General features: G+C 41.0%; 2 protein-coding genes across 2 annotated transcripts; both read right to left on the bottom strand.

Annotated features, from left to right (window-relative positions):
• Positions 1-1,968: 1,968 nt before the first annotated feature.
• LOC103703449 (uncharacterized) lies at positions 1,969-5,239 on the bottom strand. Its single transcript, XM_008786299.6, has 2 exons — positions 2,478-5,239; positions 1,969-2,365 (listed from the first exon to the last, which is right to left on the bottom strand). Exon 1 carries the CDS (start codon positions 4,306-4,308, stop codon positions 2,704-2,706), a length of 1,605 nt encoding a protein of 534 aa, XP_008784521.3. The 5' UTR covers positions 4,309-5,239; the 3' UTR covers positions 1,969-2,365; positions 2,478-2,703.
• Positions 5,240-15,642: 10,403 nt separating this feature from the next.
• On the bottom strand, positions 15,643-21,088 carry LOC103703455 (vacuolar protein sorting-associated protein 2 homolog 1-like). Its single transcript, XM_008786305.6, has 5 exons — positions 20,672-21,088; positions 20,016-20,146; positions 17,985-18,089; positions 16,046-16,306; positions 15,643-15,955 (listed from the first exon to the last, which is right to left on the bottom strand). Exons 1-5 carry the CDS (start codon positions 20,706-20,708, stop codon positions 15,815-15,817), a joined length of 675 nt encoding a protein of 224 aa, XP_008784527.4. The 5' UTR covers positions 20,709-21,088; the 3' UTR covers positions 15,643-15,814.
• Positions 21,089-22,238: the final 1,150 nt, after the last annotated feature.

The raw sequence follows: 22,238 nt of genomic DNA, 5'->3' as shown, positions 1-22,238 counted from the left end.
ATTCTTAAAATCCAATGCTCATCCAGGAGTATAACCAATACAAGTGGGTTTGCAAGCATGAAGAGCACCTGAAAGAATTTTATTAAGACTCCATCAAGCCATCTCATAACTTTTCAAAACTTCGAGTAGAAAAGGATAAGAAAGGAAGCAAGCCCTCTGAATTTATGTATCCTGAAACAAAAGTTGGCAGACTCTTCGTCCCTCAAGTCTATCATAACTGTGCTGCATACATACTGTCAACTGGCTCCAATTAATTTAAAGTTGCAATTGGTAATCCACAATCCAGCACCAAGCATATCATCTGTCTAAATCTATGTCAATATAAATGCAATTTTCCTCCTTCCCCTAGGCATCCCTACATTTATAAATGACGGCCATCAGCACAAATCAAAAGCATTCTCCATATGATTTAAGTTTTTTTTTCTCAACTTGTACCCTTAAGTAAAGGCTCCTCTTCCACTAGATCAAGTTCAAGAATCCTGCCTCAATCCTGACCAAAAACTTCAATCTATCAATCAAACCAATCTCTGAAAGGTTCAACTTCAAATTTGAATATGAGCTATAAAACTTGACACCTCCCAGCTTTGCAAAAATGCCAAAACAAGAACAAATCCTACAACCACCAAACTATTACCCCTCAACATGAAAAGAAGTGGATCCCAATTGTGACCAGAAGCCTCCGGTTCAGATCCCAAAAACCCAAACTAGTTCACACACAGGCACGTGCATAGGCATGCAGATGGTCAAAGAAATTACAAATACCTGAATGACTCTTACCAACAAAAAACTCAACTAAATCCCACATTCAACAGGAAGATATTCATGTTCGAATGCATCCATAAACAATGCATGCAATCACCAACTAAATAGCCCCCAATATCTGGAACTGTTTGGTGAATATAAGATCATAAGAATCCAAATTTTGAGGGATGAGATATGATATGCAAAATATTATTAATCGAAACTGATGTTGACTTATAGAGCAGAGTGGGTTCCATTTTACACCAAAAGATGCTCTTCTCTGTATTTTCCAACCAATTTTCTTTCATTTATTTGCTAAAACCTGCTGTCTAATTCTTATCCAAAATGCTTCCATGTTCTGACCTACTTGAAAGCATACTTATATTATAACCATGTTTCAAGATATATTTCAAAACCAAACATTTCATTAGAAACACAACGCAAAGCCTCATGTCATGATATATTGAGTTTGTCATGGTATCAAACTGCAAATGATATCAGGAGAATGGAATGAGCAATAGCAAAAATTCATATTATCGCTGACAGCAAGCGTACAGAGACCTAATACTTGGTGTTCGATAGCCAACTTAAAGTCTTCGATTCCATGGTCATGAGAGAACAGGAGACATGCTAAACCTGCATTAATAGTGTCGGAGAATGATAAAGATAAACTATATCAAAAACGGTACCGGAGAAATGAGTTCAACTGCAAAGAATTGAAGTAAACCCCTTAATACGTACCTTGTAACAGCGGAGCATACCTTCAAATACATGCTCAGAATGTTATGTCATTCAAAGAGTATGTTATGATGTAGAAGAGAAAAGAATGAACCACACAGTCATCCAATTAATATCCACTCACAGAACAGTGGATGTTTTTTGGGAGTATCCATTGGCAAATAAGAGATGGACGTGAATGAGGTAAAATAATTCCACAAAATGGGTAAGAATCCATCATTTTTAACTCCACCTATATTTTGTATATAGCCGGCCTCAAGCCCGGATAAAGAGGCGGGATAATGCGAAACTATAGTCACATCCTATGAACATGAACAGAAAAAGGAAAAGGATTCATATGGATGACCTCAACTAGTTTAGGATTAAGGCTTGGTTGAGTTGAGTTGGCTAAGAATCCATCATTCTAGCCATCCTCCATGATCATTAGAAAAGGTATGAAATACACATACGGTCAAGTACCTACAATTTTAAACAAGCACAAAAATCACATTGAAGACTAAACAAGAGTATTATTGATCGATTTCATTGATTTTTTTCATAAATCTTCTGCAAAATAGCATAATACACAAATCACCTACATAATATCCAAGATGCAAGAAAAAATAAGCATCAAATTCAAGGTGATATTCATCATTTGGTTCCATCAGGAGAGAGAAATCCTTCAAAAAAATCCCAGCACATTTACCATCTTGTTTCCACCAAATAAACAAAACAAAAGGAGATAATTCTTTCAAAAAATTCCAACATCACATAAACAAACTTTCTTTCTTACTACATTTCCAAATATGAATGTATATACAAATCTTGGCTCATCATGTTCCGTTTAACACTTAGTGGCATGACGAATGCCAGCATATCCATGGCGCAAAGATGAAGAAACTTATGCCTACAAGATGATCCGATAAAGTGGCATAAGAAAAATATGTAAGCTTATATTGATTCCCGACGTCAAAATAAAAGCATAAAAGAGGACAATAAATGTAACGTTAAGAGCTTACCATTTGCCTTTTCGAGCCTCAAGTGTGCGAGTAGCTCTGATGTGATCCCAACAGCAAAACATGATAGAGCACCAAAGCAGTCAGTCAGCAAAGCCAGGTTACAAAAGGAAGTGTGCATGGTAAGGGTGCACTTTCATTTCATCGGTTTCCTTTCATGGTACAAAGTCAGAAAACAATGGAAACAGACCATGGCAACCACCCATACACACAAAAAATCCTCGCCTTTTCAAGTCAACAGAAGTTCATTTGCCCCAAGATGAGGCGGGCGCATGCAGACATGAACTTCATGCTCTTCTGGTTCAATGCGGTGCTTAGGGACCATTATCTCAAGGACAGTGCCAGATTCATCATAGTATGCTTCTAACTTAGCATCTTCGGGAATGCGTGTTGCCAGAGGTATTTCTCTTACAAACTCCCCTGGTGGACAGTGCTCAGGAGAAGGGTCAGTCAGCTTGAAAGTTCTATCATGTCTCTTTATATAAAGATTACGAGCAGTGCTAACACATGATATCTTCACTATCCCATGAGTAAGACTGTTCCTCCAGGAGACCTTCACCCTCTGTTGATCAGAGAAAGGCAAGCTAACTACTATCAGGTACCCCTCATCATCCTCATATATAGACTTTGCTGCAGTCACGGGTCCATACGCATGCCTCATCACACCACTAAACTCATTTAGCCATGGTAGTGGTTCGACTGGATGCATGTCGATATCTTGGGACCTGTCTGGATAAGAATTATTCAGCAAGCAACAATCCTCGTCCGCCCCGTGCGGGAAGAAGTCCTTCCTACGCTTAGTGCACATATTGGAGACATCCATACCATCCCCACCAGAATGATTCAATGATGAGTGTGTTGATAAATTCAGACCCGAGCCATTAAGCAACCTCCTTGGATGGGGATGCGGAGAGCTCTTCAAGGATGGAAGCGGTCTCTCGAGCTCGAAGTCAGTGTTGGGAAGATTCCTCCATGACCCGAAATCGCTGGCCTCTAGAGGGATTGAGAAACTGAGGTCCCTACCCGTGAGCTCCGTCCACTTCTTGCGGTCAGCCTCAGAGACCACTGAGAGATTAGGTGACCTTACGACCTCGATCCCATGCACGCACTGCGGGTTTGACAGGCCCCTGTACTGCTTGCGCTGCATCCGGTGGGAACGGACAAAGCCCTTGTCGACGCTGAAAGGGAATTGGGGCTCCCCGAGGCGGGAGTGCCCGTTCATGAAGCTCCGCAGCTGCATCTTGCCAAGAGCATTCTCCGGCCGCTCCTTGAAGACCCACATGTACATGTTCTCCATGTCATGCTGGACCATGAACACATCGAGCCGGAGGTCGGACTTGTCGAAGCCCGAAACACCGTTTGCATCCCGGATGATCTTGGCTTTGGATTTCTCAGAGAGCACCGGCCTGAAGTAGAAATTGAAGAAGAACCAAGCGCCCCAGATGCTGTCACCTCTCTTGGCGCATTTCCTGGCGCCGGCCGCAGCGGCAACCGCGGTGGCGCTGCAACCGGCCTTGGGGAGGCTGAGGACGGCCTCTGTGTCGTAGATCTGGGGGCCGAGGCCGACGTCGAGGATGTCGCAGGGGTCGGAGCTCCATGATTGCGGCGGAGGGGAGCGCTCAGCCGAGAGGGGGAGGTTGATGTCGGGCGGGCCCGGGAGAACCATCTGCTGGCGCTGCTGGATCATGAGCTCCCGATCGCAGTCCTCGTGAACGGAGGTGGAGGCGGAGGAGGCGACGGCCGGCTGAGGGGCACCGCCACTGGGGTCCATGGAGAGGAGGGTGGAGGGGTGGAGGTTCTCCATGGACAAGGTAGTGAGGAGGGGCTCCCCCATCGCGGCTGTTCTTAATTATCACCTCCTCCTCCTCCTCCTCCTCCTCCTCCTCTGCACCCTATCTATCTGGCGGGCTTCAGAATTCCAACACATCCAGGAACAGCATCCCAATAAAAATCCTCATAAATCCATTCCATGACCACCAAACCCCTATCAATTCAAATCAATTCAAAGAACCCATAGTCAATCCCCCCCCACCCCCCCCCCCCCCCCCCCCCCCCCCGCCAAAAAAAAAAAAAAAAAAAAAAAAAAAAGCAAAAACCCTATCAATTCAATTCAAAGAACCCTTAGTCAATCCCCCCCAAGAAAGCAAAAACCCTACTTTCAACCAAGAAAATTGTTTTCCTTTATGATTTGAAACCCCGTAGAATCAGCGACTCCAAAGAAATAGAAAACAAAACCTAGAACCCGTAATCCAGAGAATCGGACTTGAGAAAAAAAAAGAAAACAACGAAGGCAAGATCTTTATCGATCTTGGCTATAGAATCCCACGAAATCCTCCCAAGACGGGAGGAAAAGGCCGAATCAAAGAGATCAGAGACATCTAACCACGGACGGATCCGAGAGATGGCGAAAGGGAGAGAAGAAAGGGGGGGTGAGTGGAGAGGAGAGAAACGGAAACCCTAACCGTAAAACTAGAAAACGGATGTGATCACCTTTTGGGGGGCGGAGGGGACGGCGAGGGTACGAATCCCCGAGAGGAGGAGGAGTCCCGAAGCTTCCACGGCGTTCGGCGTCTCCTTCCCCGGTTTTCCGTCAAGGATAACAGAAAGAGTGACCTCGGGAATTGGGGAGACAAGAGGAAAGAAACGGTAACCGGCCTCTGTTTAAGAAACCGGGCCCATGGGAGCGGCCCGCACCAGATGAGACCGCGGCAGCCGTTATCTGACGGTGACGGCATCTTTTCTTCCATTTGAGCCTTCTTTTGTTCTTTCTAAGCGTGCGTATATTTGTCGTTGGCGATGCATATACCCGCAGTTCCGATTGCATCCTTCCCGCAAAGGAACGAGTGATCTTCTTTTTGCCAATTTGACCGTCGGATTGCATCCTGCAATGATTTTAAAGCACTGCAAACTCTTTCATTCATCCGTTGCACAGAATTCGCATTGATCCTTGCATGATCTAATGGTTGAAAGACCGAACTCTTCTCTATCTATACATCCGACGAGTCGAAGTCGTCATCTCACAGCCTCCATCTTTCTTACTGATGCAGGGTTTGCACCCCGGCACCAGCCCGCACACCGTCCGAGCAGGAAAAGCATCCGCGTCCCTTCCAAAGGTATTGTCCGTTCTGGATCCCCGGGGCTTGCCCGATGAGTATCCCCGCTCCGGAGGCTCGCCTGATGAGTATCTCCGTGCCTGCACGGTTTTGTCCTACAAAAGGGCCCTCTGGAGGACAGGTTTGCACCTCCTCATTATAAGGCACAGACCTTTCCACTGATTAGCTGATGTGGGACTAAACTGGGAACCCCACCCCACAACACAGCCCCCCCAGCGGGAAGGTCTGTGCGTGGCCGGGGCCCTTCCTCTAGCACCATCTGATGCGGGGTTTGCACCCCGGCACCAGCCCGCACACCGACCGAGCAGGGAAAGCATCCGCGTCCCTTCCAGAGGTATTGTCCGCTCTGGGTCCCGGGGGCTCGCCCGATGAGTATCCCTCCGCTCCGGAGGCTCGCCTGATGAGTATCTCCGTGCCCGCACGGTTTTGTCCTACAAAAGAGCCCTCTGGAGGAAAGGTTTGCACCTCCTCATTATAAGACACAGACCTTTCCACTGATTAGCCGATGTGGAACTAAACTGAAAACCCCATCCCACAACACTTACATTGTCTCCCTTCTATCGTAAAGAAGATGGCCTCGTCAAAGAAATCTCCTCTTTGCTCTCTTGAAATGAAAAAGATTTTTTTTATTTCTTCGTGCTGACCACATAGGCCCCTCTTCATTCTCTTGAATGAGAGGATATTTTTTGTATTTCTTCATACGGATTGTATTGTTTTCCTCTTCATTCGTACGAATTCTTGTTAGATCACTCACCATATAGACCTCAAAGTATTTTAGATGTTATCATTCGTCATCTACATTGATTTCAAAGCAACTAATAGACCATCCAATGATGAATTTGCGTAAAAGACTGATATATTAAAACTTTCAAATTGGAAGGCCATCTGCTCTTTGGCTGACAGAGTCTGGGGTATGGTGCTGCAAACGCGTATGTGGTGCATGGGCGCAGTAGGATTTTCTTTGCAACCATCATTTTTGCTGGTCACCACCTATACTCACATGCTTATAAAAAATCTAATAATTATGTGCAAGATTTTGTGCATGTTCGTGTATCCTGAACGATGTCATATAGCTGCTCCTCATGATGGCCCGTATCACGTATACTGATGCAAAAGGAGGGAGAAAGAAGATGTGCAAATCACCCTTCAGTTGAAAAAAATTTCCAAAACAGTATATTAAATCCAGCTGAATACATGAAGCATCTGTTTATTTTTATGTCTGATAAATCTCCTCCAGCGTTAGTGGGCGAATGACAAAAGAAAAGAATCACCAAAGTGGTAGTCTAGTGGTGGTAAAGAGGCTTGGACTCCATCCAAGTTATTCGGATTCGAAACGCATGGACGTCGATTAAATCAGAGAACTGCATGCCCCACATCCGGATGGGTCTATATGGATATGCTTTAATTCTATCAGTATTGGGATGGCGCTGGGATGACATACTCACATATGGATGGCCCATAGGGCTCGTTTGGTTCGCAGGAAAAGGAGGGGGAAAAGTGTGGTCAACGGGAAAGTAATGAAATGCCTTTTTTTTGGTTGGAGTTTTCAAAGGAGAGAGATGGAAAAGTTGTATTCCCATGGGAATATGATTCCCACATTTCATGGGAAAGTCTTTGCCATGAGAAACATGGGAAAGTTACTTTCCCATGAGGTGGGAATCACTCCTTTTTTATTTTTTCCCAAAAAGACCCTTCAATATTAAAGAAGCATTAAAGAGGCATTAAAGAACTAATTTTTATTAAGGGCATAATAGGAATTATACATAACTTTCATAGGAAAGTGGATGGTCAACTAAACATAAGCACTTTGGAAATTTGTCACTTTCCCATGGTTAACCAAACATGCCAAAAATACTTTCCTAGGTATCCTCTTCCTAGGAATATGATTCCCAGGAATTATATTCCTAGGAGGGAAAATACTTTCCGCGAACCAAACGAGCCCATAGGGTTTCTCATGAGTTGAGTATGGCACGTGGAAACTTGCGACCTAAGATCCCCTCCAACATTTTTGATAAAAAAAAAAAAGGACAAAAGAGAGGGCAGCACCCTTCCCATGCAAACTTTGTCATAATGTTATACAATTGGCTTTCACATCATTTTTTCTTGCAAGCAGGACATCGCTCCACAAAATGAGAACAGAGCATGCATTAGAGTTTGTTCTTGACGTGTGTGTGGCAAGACGTGGTACGGTCCAAGCAAACGGTCGCAGGTAATAAATTAGACTAATTAGTGCTTGTCTTTATAACACAGGGTGATAGATTAGAATGAATAAACTAAAAGTTTGATGTTAATATGACATCCTCAAGCTCTTCCAAAATCTTGTTATATCTCAGCTCATTTCATCTTAGGAAATTTTGGAGGTACCCGATCTCATTCAACTTTTTTTTTATGAAAAAGGATTTCTTATGCTGCTATGCAAGGTAAGCAATGAAAATAAGATGACATGCATTTTTTGAAAGCAACTTTGGGAAATAATTTTAGTATATAACTTTACTTTAGTGTGTATATATATATATATATATATATAACTTAGTATATAATAACTTGATACCTAATGCAAGCTTTGCTTCCAAGTGGAAGGAATCATGGGTCTAATAGGAGTACGTCTTCTCCCCTCAATCAGCCAGAGAGTTGGGCCTATTGAACAAGTGGCTCGCCATGCGATCATAGACCTAATTTAGATTTCGCTATACTAATATGAATCATTATATAATGGAAGCTGCAAGTAGTCATGGCGTTTCAATGTATTAAACATTTCAATAGCAATTCTGTAACAAAATATCTTTGACCATCTAAGCTTATGAGAGGACATGACATATTTGTCACAAATGACAAGTTGACAACTATATCTTGGGGTCCTAGTTATGAAGTTAATGATCTTCCAAGCAGGGTTGTTTATTTATTAGAAAACAACTTGTCAAGACAAAATTATTGCAATAAAATTTTGAGAAAGTTTTGCGGCATTGTTAGAAGAATTTTATTTAAGAAATGAAAAGATACCATGAAAGATGATGAAGGAAAGACACCCTCGACAAATGATAGAACAAAAAGCTTTATTAAGACAGCATTTGCAGCACTAAATCCACTTCTCGGAGTGTATCCATCACAGGACCCTTCAATACCTAAGACAAGATATAGTGCAGGTTTGAAGCAGTAGAGTAGCAATGTAATGCTATAGGGTCAGGAGAACATACCTAAAGGTTCCCTAGGTATAGTTTATTGAGATTAAACAACCAGTCAATAGGGATTAAACGTTAAAGACCGGTCAATAAATGTACCGGTGATTAATTACCCCTAGTTTATTTAGGTGAGGGTCAGCATCCATTGCCGAGAAAAGCGGGCTTGCATGTGCACTAATGTTCTACAACGATCTGTGCATCTCGCTCGAGTATTCCGTCCGGACATTACACCCGTTCGTCTTGCTCGCATAAATCACTTGAGAGGATTAGTTGCGTGAGATCATGGGCCAAGATATACTGGATGCCATCCGGAGAGAATTCAAAATTTAAAAACCTCTACGCGCCTTTAGTGTCGGCCATGTGGCGAACCCTTATTGCACGTTGGTAAAGTCGGATCCAAGACATGTTACTTCCTATGTGCATCATCTTGCTTCTTTGTCAAGCCAATATTGCTAGAGTTGGCCAAGGCAAAAGTGTAGCTGCTAGCTCGGAACATTGCTACAAGCCTGCAATTAGGGCCGTAGATAGGTCGGATCGGGTCGAGTCGGGTCCTGAGTTACCCCGATGCGATCAGGTTTCTTGTTCGGGTCCTAATTTTGGACCCAGATCCGATCCGGTTGAAAATCGAGTCGGATCGGATCCATGCCTACAAATTTTGACCCGACGGAACGGGTCGGATCCAAACCTACAAATTTTTACCATGATTAGATCTCAAGAAAAATGTGCAAACTAGGCTAACCCCAACAAAAAAAAAAGGTCGAACAAGTCCGGATCTGGATTGAGAATGGGTGGACCCGATCCGACCCGAAAATAGAACGGGTCCAAATTTAGGATCCGACCCGGCTCCGCGGGTTCTAAAATTTGGATCGGATTGGATCGGGTCTTACGCGGGTCGGGTCACGGGTCGACCCGATCAATTTACAGCCCTAAGGTAAAGCGCAGACAAACACCTATATGAATAATTAACCTTAAATTATCCATAATGGAAGAAACCAAAAGCAAAAGAAAATCATTTTTTAAGAGAAGACAACAACTAATTGAACGAAGAGGAGACACCCGGCACTTCACACAAGATCATTTATACGAGAAATTGTTAGATGGATTATATCTGCTATAGATCTAAGATGAAATAAAAATTTCATTGAAAGGGAAATAAATCCATCTTGGCTGCCTTCCGGTCGGATCCAGGATGGACCTGATTCACCTAATAAAAGGGCGCGCACAAATTCTCGCCGCGTTCTCAGAAAGGACAAAAGGCGTGCTCAACTTTGGGACTAAAATAGATGCTGACGGTGTTTCAAACTAGGGGAGAGCACTTCCTTGTTTCCTAAAGTCTGGTTTCCCTTTACTTTGTAGTGCCACTCTTTGTTTCCTAAAGTCAAGTTTCTCCACATATCTTTATTAACAAGTACATGATAAAGAAGGCAATTAGTAAATGTTAAGGAAACAATGATTCGTCCTTTTTATGTAGTGCATAATTGACTTTGTAATACCCACGGTTAATGATTTAACAAACGTGCTCAACGCTAGGGAAAGGAAGTCATGAGTGGCCGAATCAAGCTAGACTTAAATTGCAAGATCTTGTATTATAAATTGCAAGGGATCTGAGTTTGGAGCTTGATGCAGGATAGGTCTCCAATGCTTGCGTGATCACGTATGTCATCTTTTGATGAGCAAGAAGGGCGTCATCATTTAGATGAGGTTTAACATTTGGAACAATCTTGATGCCTCTATTTAACATGCTTTGCTTCTATAGATGGTGAGAGAGAAGGGGCCCCATTTTGCGCTTGCAGCGTTCAGGGTTGTGCTCGTCTTCTGGGTGTCACCCTCTAGTTATCTCAAGGTAAATTTTGATAGCAACGCTGGTGACGGCGGGAGTTGGGGCGGTGTGGGTTTCGTCATTGAGACCATAGGGCCAGACTGGTGGTGGCCGAGGGTCGACGCATCTTCGACACAATTGCCGTATGTGCCGAGCTAAGAGCTACTTGGGAGGGCATTACTTTCGCGAGGCGCGTCCTGGGTGCAGATCGTCTCCTCCTCGAAGGTGACTCGGTCACGGTGATCGAGTGGATTCGGAGTTGGAGAGGCACTATGGAGGAAAGGCCACTGCCCTACGACATCCGCAGACTCCTGGAGAGTGTGGCTCCAACATGGCCATGCATGTCTACAGTAAGGCAAATGGTACGGCTGACTAGGTTGCTTTCTTTACTGTTCACCACTCCTGGGTTTGTATGGAAAACTAAGGTTTCTATCAGAGCTCTTTAGTGAACTACGGTTTTGTGATTTTGCTAGCCGCATTTACATCCATTGCATGTGAGCCGCTGTATTAAAAAAAACGAAAAAAAAGAGAAAGCAGCGCGAGGGGGGGCGGCCTTGCCTTTCTTCCTCCTTTCTTTTTAGTAATTATGTTTTGACTGCTTCTTCGACAACATCTTCCGGTTAGGCAGCAGCCATTCTAGCTTCATTTTTCTTCTTCTAAGAAAAAGGAAGGGAACCATGTATCCTTTCTGCAATGATTACTTTTGAAAAAGAGCATCAAGTAGGGAACCTACGTGCGGGGTAGACCGCACCTAAACTATTGACTAGATCTTAGCATTGTTGCATCTCCACTTTAAATTTAGTACAACTGTCTCGCGTTCAATAGAAACATCCAACTTGCTCTTCTGCATGAAAAACATTGTAACAAAAAAAAAAAAAAAAAAAAAAAAATTCTTTAGGCTACATGAAAAATATTTTATTTAATATTATATATCAAACAAGAATGGCAATGCAACCGCTTGATATGGTTGCATACCTTCTGAAACATATTTGGAATGTAAGTGTCTTGCTCGACACCGATTGCCCTCGAAAGCATCTTAATTGTCACCGTTCTCAGCAGTTAGGGAGTAGAGGCGTCTTAATCCATTTGGGCATGAGGAGATGGAGGTCGGATCCCTAGCGATGTATCTCATGGTCAGTGCATGCCTGGATGAATGGCATGTTGTTTATCTCCAGAAGTTGAGAGATCGACGACAGCCATCTATCTCTAAGATGGATGATATATATGCCGCCCATCCAAGCAGGGCAAAACACGCACCGGGGATGTCAATGAAGATGGGTTTTCGTGATAAAATGTTGGACATAAAATAGGAAGGTCTAAGTCTGTTGTAGAATTTTCGAATGTGGCTTCAAACACTGAATAAAATAAAAACAATTTTTAACCAATCCGAATATTTCCTATGACCTTTTCAACTTATTTTTTCCAGCGAGGATTCAGTTTTGTGAAAATTGGAACATTTTGGTACCTAGGACCGCATGATAGCTACCATAAATCCATGGAACTAAACAGATTACCAATGAGCTAACAGGTTAGCTTTTGGCTTTAAGTTAGGCAAGAGCTAGAGATGGAATACCAATTAAACAATGTCCATGACCTCATCAAATCTCTGTTTCTACATTGAAGTTGGGGGGACCAGGTCCATATACTCAGTACCCACCTTGTGATGGGTGCTGGCCCTCACCAACTCTCCCCTTGTCCAATAGTTTTCGGATTGCATGAGCCCAAAAATCAACACTTGCAATCATCCGTCCCTCCGGTTGGATAGGTTACGATTCTGGTATCTGGCACGCCTTTTTAAGCAGCATTCTCTTGGACCCCTTTTTTCAGAAACAAGCCACTGGCATCGGCTATAGCTACTAGCTATGCAGTTTCGGAGATCTATTTTTTTTTTTTTTTTTGGCATATCGGCTGCTCATACTATTTTTATATGAGCACAACTAGCTACATTACTAGTAAAAAAGCAATACAAAGCAGAAGAAATAGAAGTCTGCTGGGTCCAGAAGAACTTTCAATGCCTTGATAGGATCTTATTTAAGGAATCACATGGTAGATGAATGATGGACATTGTGTTCTCATTCAGGTCTTCTACCTTTATCGCTTATCTTAAACAAAATTTTGATTATCAAATCTTATACATCAACTACTTGCCATCGATTCTTTATTAGAGCCATCAATAATGTTGTTTCACCTTTCATTTGTTTATAATGATGTTTTGAGAAAAAAATTCCATAGGTGGCTGAGCTCGTTTCAAATCTTGTAGTCTAGATTTTCCGGCATTCAACCTTGAGTTTGGTTTGGTGCTCAATTGCACTTAATTTATAATATATTGTGACACTTCACTCTTAGGGAATTGTCTTTATCCAATTTGTCTAAATCGGGCTACATAGGAATATATTCTAGTCAAACTTTGGCTTTCATGTTTAAGTGGGAGATGTTGGTTGCTGTAGTCATAAAACCTAAATAAATTGAGAATTTTTGGTACTTCGTTGCAATAAATTACCTAAGCTCGAAACAAATTTATACATTGAAGAAGTAACAAAACAATATTGTTGCAATGTCTCTCGTGCTTCTAAATTCAAATGTTGGAGCACTTGTATAAAGATTGGATTGCGAGATCAAATGGAATACATCAATCTAAAAGATCCTTTTGAATCCATATCTATGTTCTGGCTAAGCAAGCATGAGCAAACTTTTATTTCACAACATCCATGCCGATCTCATCCTTCTTATTTATTTTCCCTTAGAAGTTTATGTCTAAGATTAAAAATAGCTAAAGAACTCAATGACGATAGCAATCATCCAAGAAGCATGAAGCCAAAGGACAAGACTTAAACTTAAATATGAATTGTTCAAGCTAGCGATGGAGACCACAAACCCTAATCTTCTCCTTAATCATCATGGCTATCCTTAATTGATTGTAAACTATTATATGTACTGTATGCATCTACAAAGAGGAGAGATGAACTATCATCCTTTGAGCAACTGGCAGTTATTTTTGTAGCATACTAATAGATTAAGACTAAATTAGCTCGTAATGATTAACCAAACAAATGATCAACCATCCACCAAGTGCAATATTAAAATTGGCCAATGGAAGAGAAATTATATGGTCCAAACTATAAAGTTCAAGAGATACAAAACAGCTTATTGACAACTCGCCCAAGTTGTTCTGTCCCTAGGCCAAAGTCCATGTATCCGTACTATGGTTCTCCTGTGGGTGTACAGCCAACATAGCATAATTGGCATTTCCGTGGTCAAAATTGCTGCTCATCTCTTCCCCCATGGACCATAATTTCAGCATGTTAGCTGCTTGGGGTCAGGGCTGCCGCCCCAAGAACAAAATCCAACAAATATCACTCCCAGAATGCTATGAGGGAGAGCGGATCGTCGTCGCAAAAGCTCGCCATTCGATCACAACACCAATTAAATTTCTGCATTTATTGGGAGTACAGCTGATCATGGGCAGGGTCTCGAACCTAAACTCCATTCAGACATAAAATTTGATATTGTTTGTGCCTACGTCTGACCCATAATCAGCTCTAATTTGGAGCTACACAACCTTTTGTGGGATGAATTGTGGCTGTGATTGAGCGACGCCCAAGCATTACGTAAAACTACAAGGAGACTACAAGCTTTCTTCTGTGCTGCCGAGGATTCTTTGGTCTATCTGCCAAACAAAAAGCCAAACCTGTGCATGGTTTCCTGCTCCAATTACCTCCTCCTGTGGGCGGCCTGGAAATTGTCGCCTTGATGCGACACCCAGATGGCAGTCCAAAAAGATTAATATTATTGTGGGGCGACTCACACCGAAGGAACCTTAAACAAATGCATCCAGACACAATACGCAAGCATAGAGCATCCATCCAAATACTGGTTTTGTCCCACCGTCACGAGATAAGCTTTTCATAAGCCTTGCTCGCCACCTCTCAAACTCTCTTGCAGCTTGGGAGCCACCGCCCATCATGCCATGGCATCTCCACCTCCTCCCTCTCATCAAACCAGAGGCAACTCTTCAGAAGACTACTACTACCTTGCCGTGGCCGTCGCTGCAGTCACAGTCTTGCTCTTGATATCGAACATGATCGCGGTCGGTTACTGTTGCTGCTCGCCATGCAGCATCGTTGAGGCAATTCGGAGATTTCTCCGGTCATGGGGGCTCTTGGCCGGCGAGAACAATGACGAGAGGATCGCAGAGCTAATTCCTGTGTGCAAGTATCGGAAGGAGCAGGCTCAGGAGCATGAGTGTGTGGTGTGCTTATCGGTCATCGCCGATGGAGAAGATGTCCGGCAGCTGCCCAAGTGCAAGCATTCATTCCACGCTCCTTGCATCGATATGTGGCTCTACTCTCATTCCAATTGCCCCCTTTGCCGTGCTGATGTTCTCGGACGGCCGCCGCATCATCGGTCCGAGACTGCCGCCGCCGGTGGGGAGATTTCCCTACAGCGGCATCCAATTGAACCCAGGGGCACGGGCAGTTTGATTCTTGCTCTTGTGTAAATAATCTTGTTTCTAATTGTTGGTGTCTTACATGTACATAGAGAACGAGATTCATGAACTGGAGATGAGGAAGTCTTCAGGTAAATATTCCGTTTTTTTTTTCCGATTTGAGGGGAGTTCTTCTCAGGCAATTCATGTATACAGCAAGGTTAGGTTATGTGTTCGTATCATTCAGGGGTACCTAAGCAGTCCCAAAGGCATTAAAAAGAAGAAAGAACAATGAAAAGGATTACACTCTCAGAAAACAGACTCCTGCTGCATCTGCTAGCTAATTTGTCCACTGGTTGATTAGCTTTCCTAAATGCATGGGAGGAAAGAACTCACTCCAGATTTGCAGCACACTGAAAATTACTAAACCTTGATCGAATAAACAAACAGACCGATCTGCCTTTCTCATCAAACGACCACATTCGTTAGTTTAAAACCAATCCATCAAAATTTGATGACACAGCGACAGCTCAAGAAATAAGCAGGGATCTAACCCATCCGACCAGAGCATAGCTAGATTCTGATAATTTCAGCACTAAATCAGAGAGAATGATTAAAAGAAAGCAGAAACTCAAAAAAGGAAAAGAGGTCAGAATATGATTAGAGCAAGAAGAGATGCAAGCTCAAGCATAACTCTATTCGATTATTCCAAGATACCAAAGACCAGGCTTAGATAGAGCATATCTCAGATATAATGCATGGCCCCAGGCTTACACTCATCTGTCAAAACTCTATCAGGAAAATTACATTTTCCTTAAATTGTCTAACCTTGCCTGCAGATCGCTATCTATCCCACTATCATCATTCCCACTTGTTTCAGCCTGGGCAACCCTGTGACCTGCCACTGGTGCAGCTGCCACTGCAGATGAGGGTGCCTTTACTAGCTGTATGCATAAAAACCAAGAGATATAAGGATAAGAATTTTTTCTGGCCGAGATTCCATCAAGTAAAAGGAAAAAAAGTAATAAAATTACCTCCGCATTGATGTCAATACCAATCTCATCAAGGACCTGGCTAACCAACTCTTCTGTTTCTTCCTCCTCCTCGTCCCCTTCCAGGGCATCATCTATGGCATCTCCCATTACTTCGCTGACCATTTCCATCTTTTCATTCTGACGCTCAAACTCTTGCATTATCTTCTGCAATGCTGGTAGGTTCATCCGTCTGTTCATCTGTCCCATCGCTTTGGTAACACCTTTCATGGCCTCACCCATTGCTTGTGTTGATTTTAATGTCTGCATGTATCAAAGATTTCATTCTCGTTATTACAAAAAAAATTGGTCTTGGTGCCAACTGTACAGCAAATCAATCATGAAACCTATCACTGAATTAACATTTCAACTATTCAATAACAAAGAAAATATTTACACTTTCCCATTTAAATCAGCCGATCAACTTTATAGTCGTTCTAAAGATCTTCCAGACAAAAGTAAACAACAACCAGTCTTTTATGAAGGAACAGCTCCAATCAATCTACTTCCAAAGGCCATCATCTGCATCAAGAACTACGAGAAACCACACCAAGCAATTGCTGACAGCCTTCTCCAACTGCATTTTGAGAAACCCATAGTACTGCTCGTGCACCGACCAAGGACATTTCCGACAGGCAATTAAAAAGAGAAAGAAATTCCTCGTAGAAAAATAATAAGAAAGTAAAAGCGCAATCAAGGGACTGAATGAACATCCTGGAAGCCAGTATGCTTTATTAATATGCAATAACCTCGAATGATAAATCAGAGTAAACCATCAATCAACATATGCTGCACTAACTTCTTAATCATCAAGCAGAACTCTCAGAGAAAGGAACAAGGGGACCCCCTTATCCAATACTAGGCAATTTCATAAATTAAGATAGAAATAATTAAACATTTGGAAGGCACTATTCCACTCCTATTCCACCCAATCAATGTAAGTAACGTTCCCATCTCCATAATTTTGGGATAAGAAATTAAACAAGAGCATAAGCAAGTATATTTTTTTCCTTAAAGGCTTTTCTCCACAAAAATCATATACAAAGATCTAGTTAACCCCCCTTGCTCCTTATTTATTCAATAGGAACGCATCTACTCATAATTTAAACATTAAGAATTTTGCCAAAAATAAGAACACTGTTGTGAGAGCTCATTCAAGCATGTGTTTAGTCCCTCATTGGTTGTGCTTAGGGGATCTTGGATACTTATATAGAACCCAGAAATCCAAATAATACCTTCTAGCTCCCCTTTCCGAGTGATGTCCTGAGTCATCATAAATGGCATCAGACCTAGGTTTCAATCGTAGGACCTGTGGGTTATCTTGAGCTACGACTCTTTTTCTACAAACATAAATTTTAGCTAGTTTCCTGCTTAATTTTGAGTTAGCATAGGCCACAGATCTATTATTAAAAGGGACAGGTGCTCAGGATCCTTTGAGGTTGTGATTTCGGCCAGCCAGCTTAAAATCAGATCAATCCCATTCAAGGCATGCTGAGAATCGCATGCTGAGAATCATTGATAGTTGATATCTCAGAATAAAAAGGGGAAAAGAAAAAGAATAGTGGGCATTTCTGTGTAGCCTGCCTCAAACATGATTCCCAGACCAATTTTTGTTCCAAATAAGCAAGAACCACGAGGCACAGAAAATTCTAAATTAGCTGACAACCAGCACTTTTTTTAAAAAAAAGTTACTGAAAAACAATCCAGATCAAATGGCCACAACTTCAGACCTTGCTTTAAAACTTCTTCCTATGACAAGACAAGATAATGAGGGTGCTTAGTAGAATCTTAGATAATCTGATACACATCAATAAAATCAACAACCGAGGGGATTTATCCATCAGATTACAGGTTACCTCAGAAAAGCAATATATAGCCTACGCTGCAGAGTTCTATGTTACAACTACCACATGAACATGCGTTTGAAAGTTAAAAACTTTACCTGAATTCTAAGAGAAACACCTTGCAGTTGAGACTTCAGTGCGTAGAACTTAGTAATCTGATGTCTTGTCCGAATAAGGTCATTTGCCATTACTTTTACAGCTCCCTGCCAGAAAAAATACATCCAGCTGTGAAAGATTTGACATGGATAACAATGCCACAATTTTAAAATATTTTAAAACGTAAGTTATAAAAAAATTAATTCATGCTGTAGGACAAACTATGAAAATTCATTAGACAGATTGGAGCCAAATGAGCTAAAGGTTGGAATACCAGAAGAATATAGAGATAGAAGATTTCCAATTTTCAGTTAGATAACGTATTGCTATGGACTGAGAAATAATGCACTGAGAAATTTTCAGTTGAGGTCTGGCGAGTATTTTAGATATCCAGAAAATGACAGCTACTGCTAAATCATATCAGCTTATTTTGAACTTTGACAAACAGAGAAAAATGCTCCACTGAATCCTCTTCTGTGTTTACCAGAAAAGTATAAAAACAGAGAGCACCTATGCAGCATTGGAGAACAAAGGCGGTGGCATGGTTCATTCTTTTATTTTTTTGTTCATGCAACAAATAACAAGATAACTATTTCTCTATTTCTTATTCATGCTAAACAGAATAAAGTTTGATGATAATGACTATACCAATATTACTGGATACAGGGAAGGAATGGGCAGAAGATAAATTCACATACTTGTACTCTATATAATTTTGATTAAACATAACATTCGAGAACATTTAGAATTTAAAAGTAAGCTTAGTCCACCAAATTGACAAGTCCCTTCAAATTGATGCATCCTAACATAGCACAATCTCATAGATCCACCAAACCGAAAGTTGCATCCTAGAATATATGAGCAAGTTCCTAGAGGGCATAAACCATCACATGAACACTAGATTTGGATTCTTTATGACGTTATATTTGTGATCTCTAATATCTAGAAGTGCTATATTTAGAGCACTTGGTTTAATTTCAAATATTTGGGGTTCAGAAACCAATGAAAATTTCCAGGTATAAATGAAAACAAATTTATTAGAACTCCAAAATACTCTTTAGGAAAGCATGCTAGCTAATAGAACTTGAATGCTCAAGTAGTTATTTTAGACACATTAAACTGCATCTGTCAAGAGTTTTCAACACTTATGCCAACTAACAAAGGATTCACGTCTGGATGGTCCCAGCGAGCCTTGCCAGTTCCATTTAATGATATAATGGTGCCTGGAACATCCCCGTATACTGGTTTGCTTAAGAAGCGGGATGTCTTGGCCGTTCTTGTTGGTGCCAATCAGGGTGGACTGAGATGCCACTTAAGTCACCTAGTATCAGCAGGAATAGCTGGATCTTTGTCAACAAGAGGGGGGGAGAGAGAGCCCTATGATGGCCATCTTTTGTCTCTTCTTGTTCAAGTATGGGAGAGAGGAAAACTGAGAACTAGAAAAAGAGAGGAAGGAGAGAAAATTTAACCGATAACCCCCTGATAGACTCAAAAAACCTATGAAGGAAACTCAAACATGAAAAATTCTTTAAAATTTTGTTAAAAATAAGAAAAGTTAGAATTTTAAAGCAAACAGAAAAAAAAACAAACAAAGAAAGGAAGAGGTGGTGTCCTGGTGCCATATCAGGATGTTAGTCTGTCTCAAGTGTTGGGATAGAGTGTTCGGTACCACACCGACTGGGACGAGTACCTTTATTGTGAATCCTTGCTTCAAACAATATTAAAATTTTCATGATGAAGTCTACATATTTCCTTTTTCTTGTTACACTTCCATCTTAATCTCTTCTTCTCTCTATAAGTATGTCATGTTTCACTCAGCAGCAATCATTGCAATGTAGAACTATCCACACGAAGCTGCCTCTTGGGACCTCTCTGAAAGATAGTTTCAACAAACATCTCCATAGAAGATCAAAACACTATGTGGTAGACCTACTCTAAGCTAAAGTAGCAAGCAATGCTGAGTTGGATATAAGTTAAACTTCGTAGAGCTACACTCTTTCTTAAGAATTAGAAGTAGTTGCGAAAAAGTATACCATTTGGCCTTGCTTAGCTGTTTTCTTGATCTCCACAATAAGCTTCTTCTCCTGAGCTTGGAGTCCCTGTCTTTCCCTCTCTATTTGTCTAATAGATCTGTCGAGCATCCTTTTGTTCTCCCGCAGTAGTTCTGCAATTAAACCAGCAAGAACTTATTACTCACTAAAACCATCATTTTTCCCGTAAAAATAATACATATCAAAAAAAACATTGCAGCAAAATTACAAAGAAATCGAATATTAACAGAACCCATCAGTTAGTTGTACGATCACTGCAACAATCCTGCTAAACCTATGCAAAAAAATTAAGGACAACGTTGTTAAACAAAACCTAATGACAAGATCTAATCTTCATGCCAAGTTCTGTGCAATCCTTAATTAATTGTAATAAAAAAGCATCGCCATCCTGTGATGGATGAAGATATATGGAAGGTTCGAAAGGAAAAAGAAAAAGGAACAAGAAAAACTGAACATCTTTGTTGAATATGAATCAAATAAACTCATCAGAGAGTAGAAATATCGGAACAGCAAGAAGGGGATTATTAGGAATTCGCTTCGAAAGAGTAACAAAAAAGAAAAATGATGGATTCAAAAGATTTTTGGAAAAAAAAAGGATTAAAAGGATACGTTATGTAAAGAAGATCGAAGATTAATACCTGCAGGGGTTTTCCTTCTGCCGAAGAGAAAACTCATTGTGGATTCGATTATTGAGGTTCTCGGAAACCCTTTTCGTTTCTTTTGTTTTATAACTAATCTCTTCTTTCTTCAAATCTAATTGCGGGAGTTCCTCTTCGCGCTTCTGTCCTCCTTATTTCTTCTAAACGAAGCCTTCTCATATTTTTTTTTCCCTCCAAAGGTAGAGTACCGATCGCTGGGTCCAACCTTTCCCTTCGTTCTTCAATACGCGGTTATGAACTCAATTAATTACGACCGTAACCAGATCCCCGGCCATGAGGGGATACGGCGTCGGCGGTGCCTTTGAGAACTAATGGATGGCTGTGATATCATCTCACTCGCTATGTTTGTGATCGAAGGTTTTCTCCTGGAATAAAGATAATTGCCGAGATTGGGGGGCGGGGGGGGATAAGTTGGGGTTATCCCTCAAGCAAGGAATAATCCCGTCAAACGTTCAAAAAGAGCCAGGGGGATCATCCAGTCATATGCTAAAAAACAGCCATAAAAACAACTTCTATTCGGATAAAAAATTTATTCGAGTAATTCAATTCTATCAAAATAGTACAATAGAATTATTCCGTGGAATTGGAAGAATTTCCATTATAACGTAGTCTCCATCCGCTCAGTAAGTACAAAAAAAAAAAAAGAAGGCATGGTAGATAACAACATACAATCTCACCTAAAAAAATATATTATTTATATTGAGTCCTTTAGCCTCATATAAATACTAAGATAGTTCTCCAAAGAGCAGCCAATATGGGACCACAGGCATTCTCGAAAAATTATCTCACCCGCTATATTTGTGATCATATGCTAATAAACAGCCACAAGTAATTCGATGCACAACTTCTACATGAATAAGTTCAAAACATGGATTTATTCGAGTAATTCGATGCGGGCTAAGAAAAAAAATTAAGGTTAGCCAAAAGGTATTCTTTATGTTAGATTCTTTAATCCTGTACTAGTACCTAATTTTTTTTTGAACCGTCACTGCCTTCCGACTGTCACTATCCCTTTTGCAACGGAAAGTGATCTCTCTGGCCGGATCAAAACAGAAAGAGTGTCTTTTATCACTATAAATAATCGATGTGAAACTAACTAACTATATATATATATATATATATATATATATATATATATATATATATATATATATATATATATATATATATATATATATATATATATATATATATATATATATATATATATATATGCACAGTCTTCACACAATGTCCACATAAAAAACCAAATAAAACAAAATGAGCACACTTTTATACTTCTAACAAAATTAAAATACTTATAAAAACTGCTACACTCACCTATTCTCTAAAATAGAGTGCCCTCTATCAAACGCGGCTCTAAATGGTGCATCCAGTGTCTCTCCCTTAGAGTACGAATTTGGCAAGAAAAGTGGACTATAATTATTGGAAAAGGAGAGCGTATTATTGGAAAATGACTAAACTCCACGTTTTATAAGTGGTAGTCTGTAATAATTCAGCTTAAACTAATCTACAGGTATTTGGTGCCATTATTTTCAACACTATA

This window comes from Phoenix dactylifera, chromosome 8, assembly GCF_051530095.1.
Source record: "Phoenix dactylifera cultivar Ajwa chromosome 8, Ajwa_hap1_PhDact_Kaust_v1.1, whole genome shotgun sequence".
NCBI lineage: Eukaryota > Viridiplantae > Streptophyta > Magnoliopsida > Arecales > Arecaceae > Phoenix > Phoenix dactylifera.
This window is presented reverse-complemented; position numbering and strand designations above follow the sequence as displayed.

Excerpts from the sequence above, each read along its gene's own strand:
- LOC103703449 (XM_008786299.6), bottom strand. The coding sequence starts at position 4,308 with ATGGGGGAGCCCCTCCTCACTACCTTGTCCATGGAGAACCTCCACCCC.
- LOC103703455 (XM_008786305.6), bottom strand. The coding sequence starts at position 20,708 with ATGAGTTTTCTCTTCGGCAGAAGGAAAACCCCTGCAG. Across the intron at positions 20,147-20,671 it reads CAGAAGGAAAACCCCTGCAG|AACTACTGCGGGAGAACAAA; the intron begins GTATTAATCTTC and ends GTTTAATTGCAG. Across the intron at positions 15,956-16,045 it reads GTATTGACATCAATGCGGAG|CTAGTAAAGGCACCCTCATC; the intron begins GTAATTTTATTA and ends TTATGCATACAG.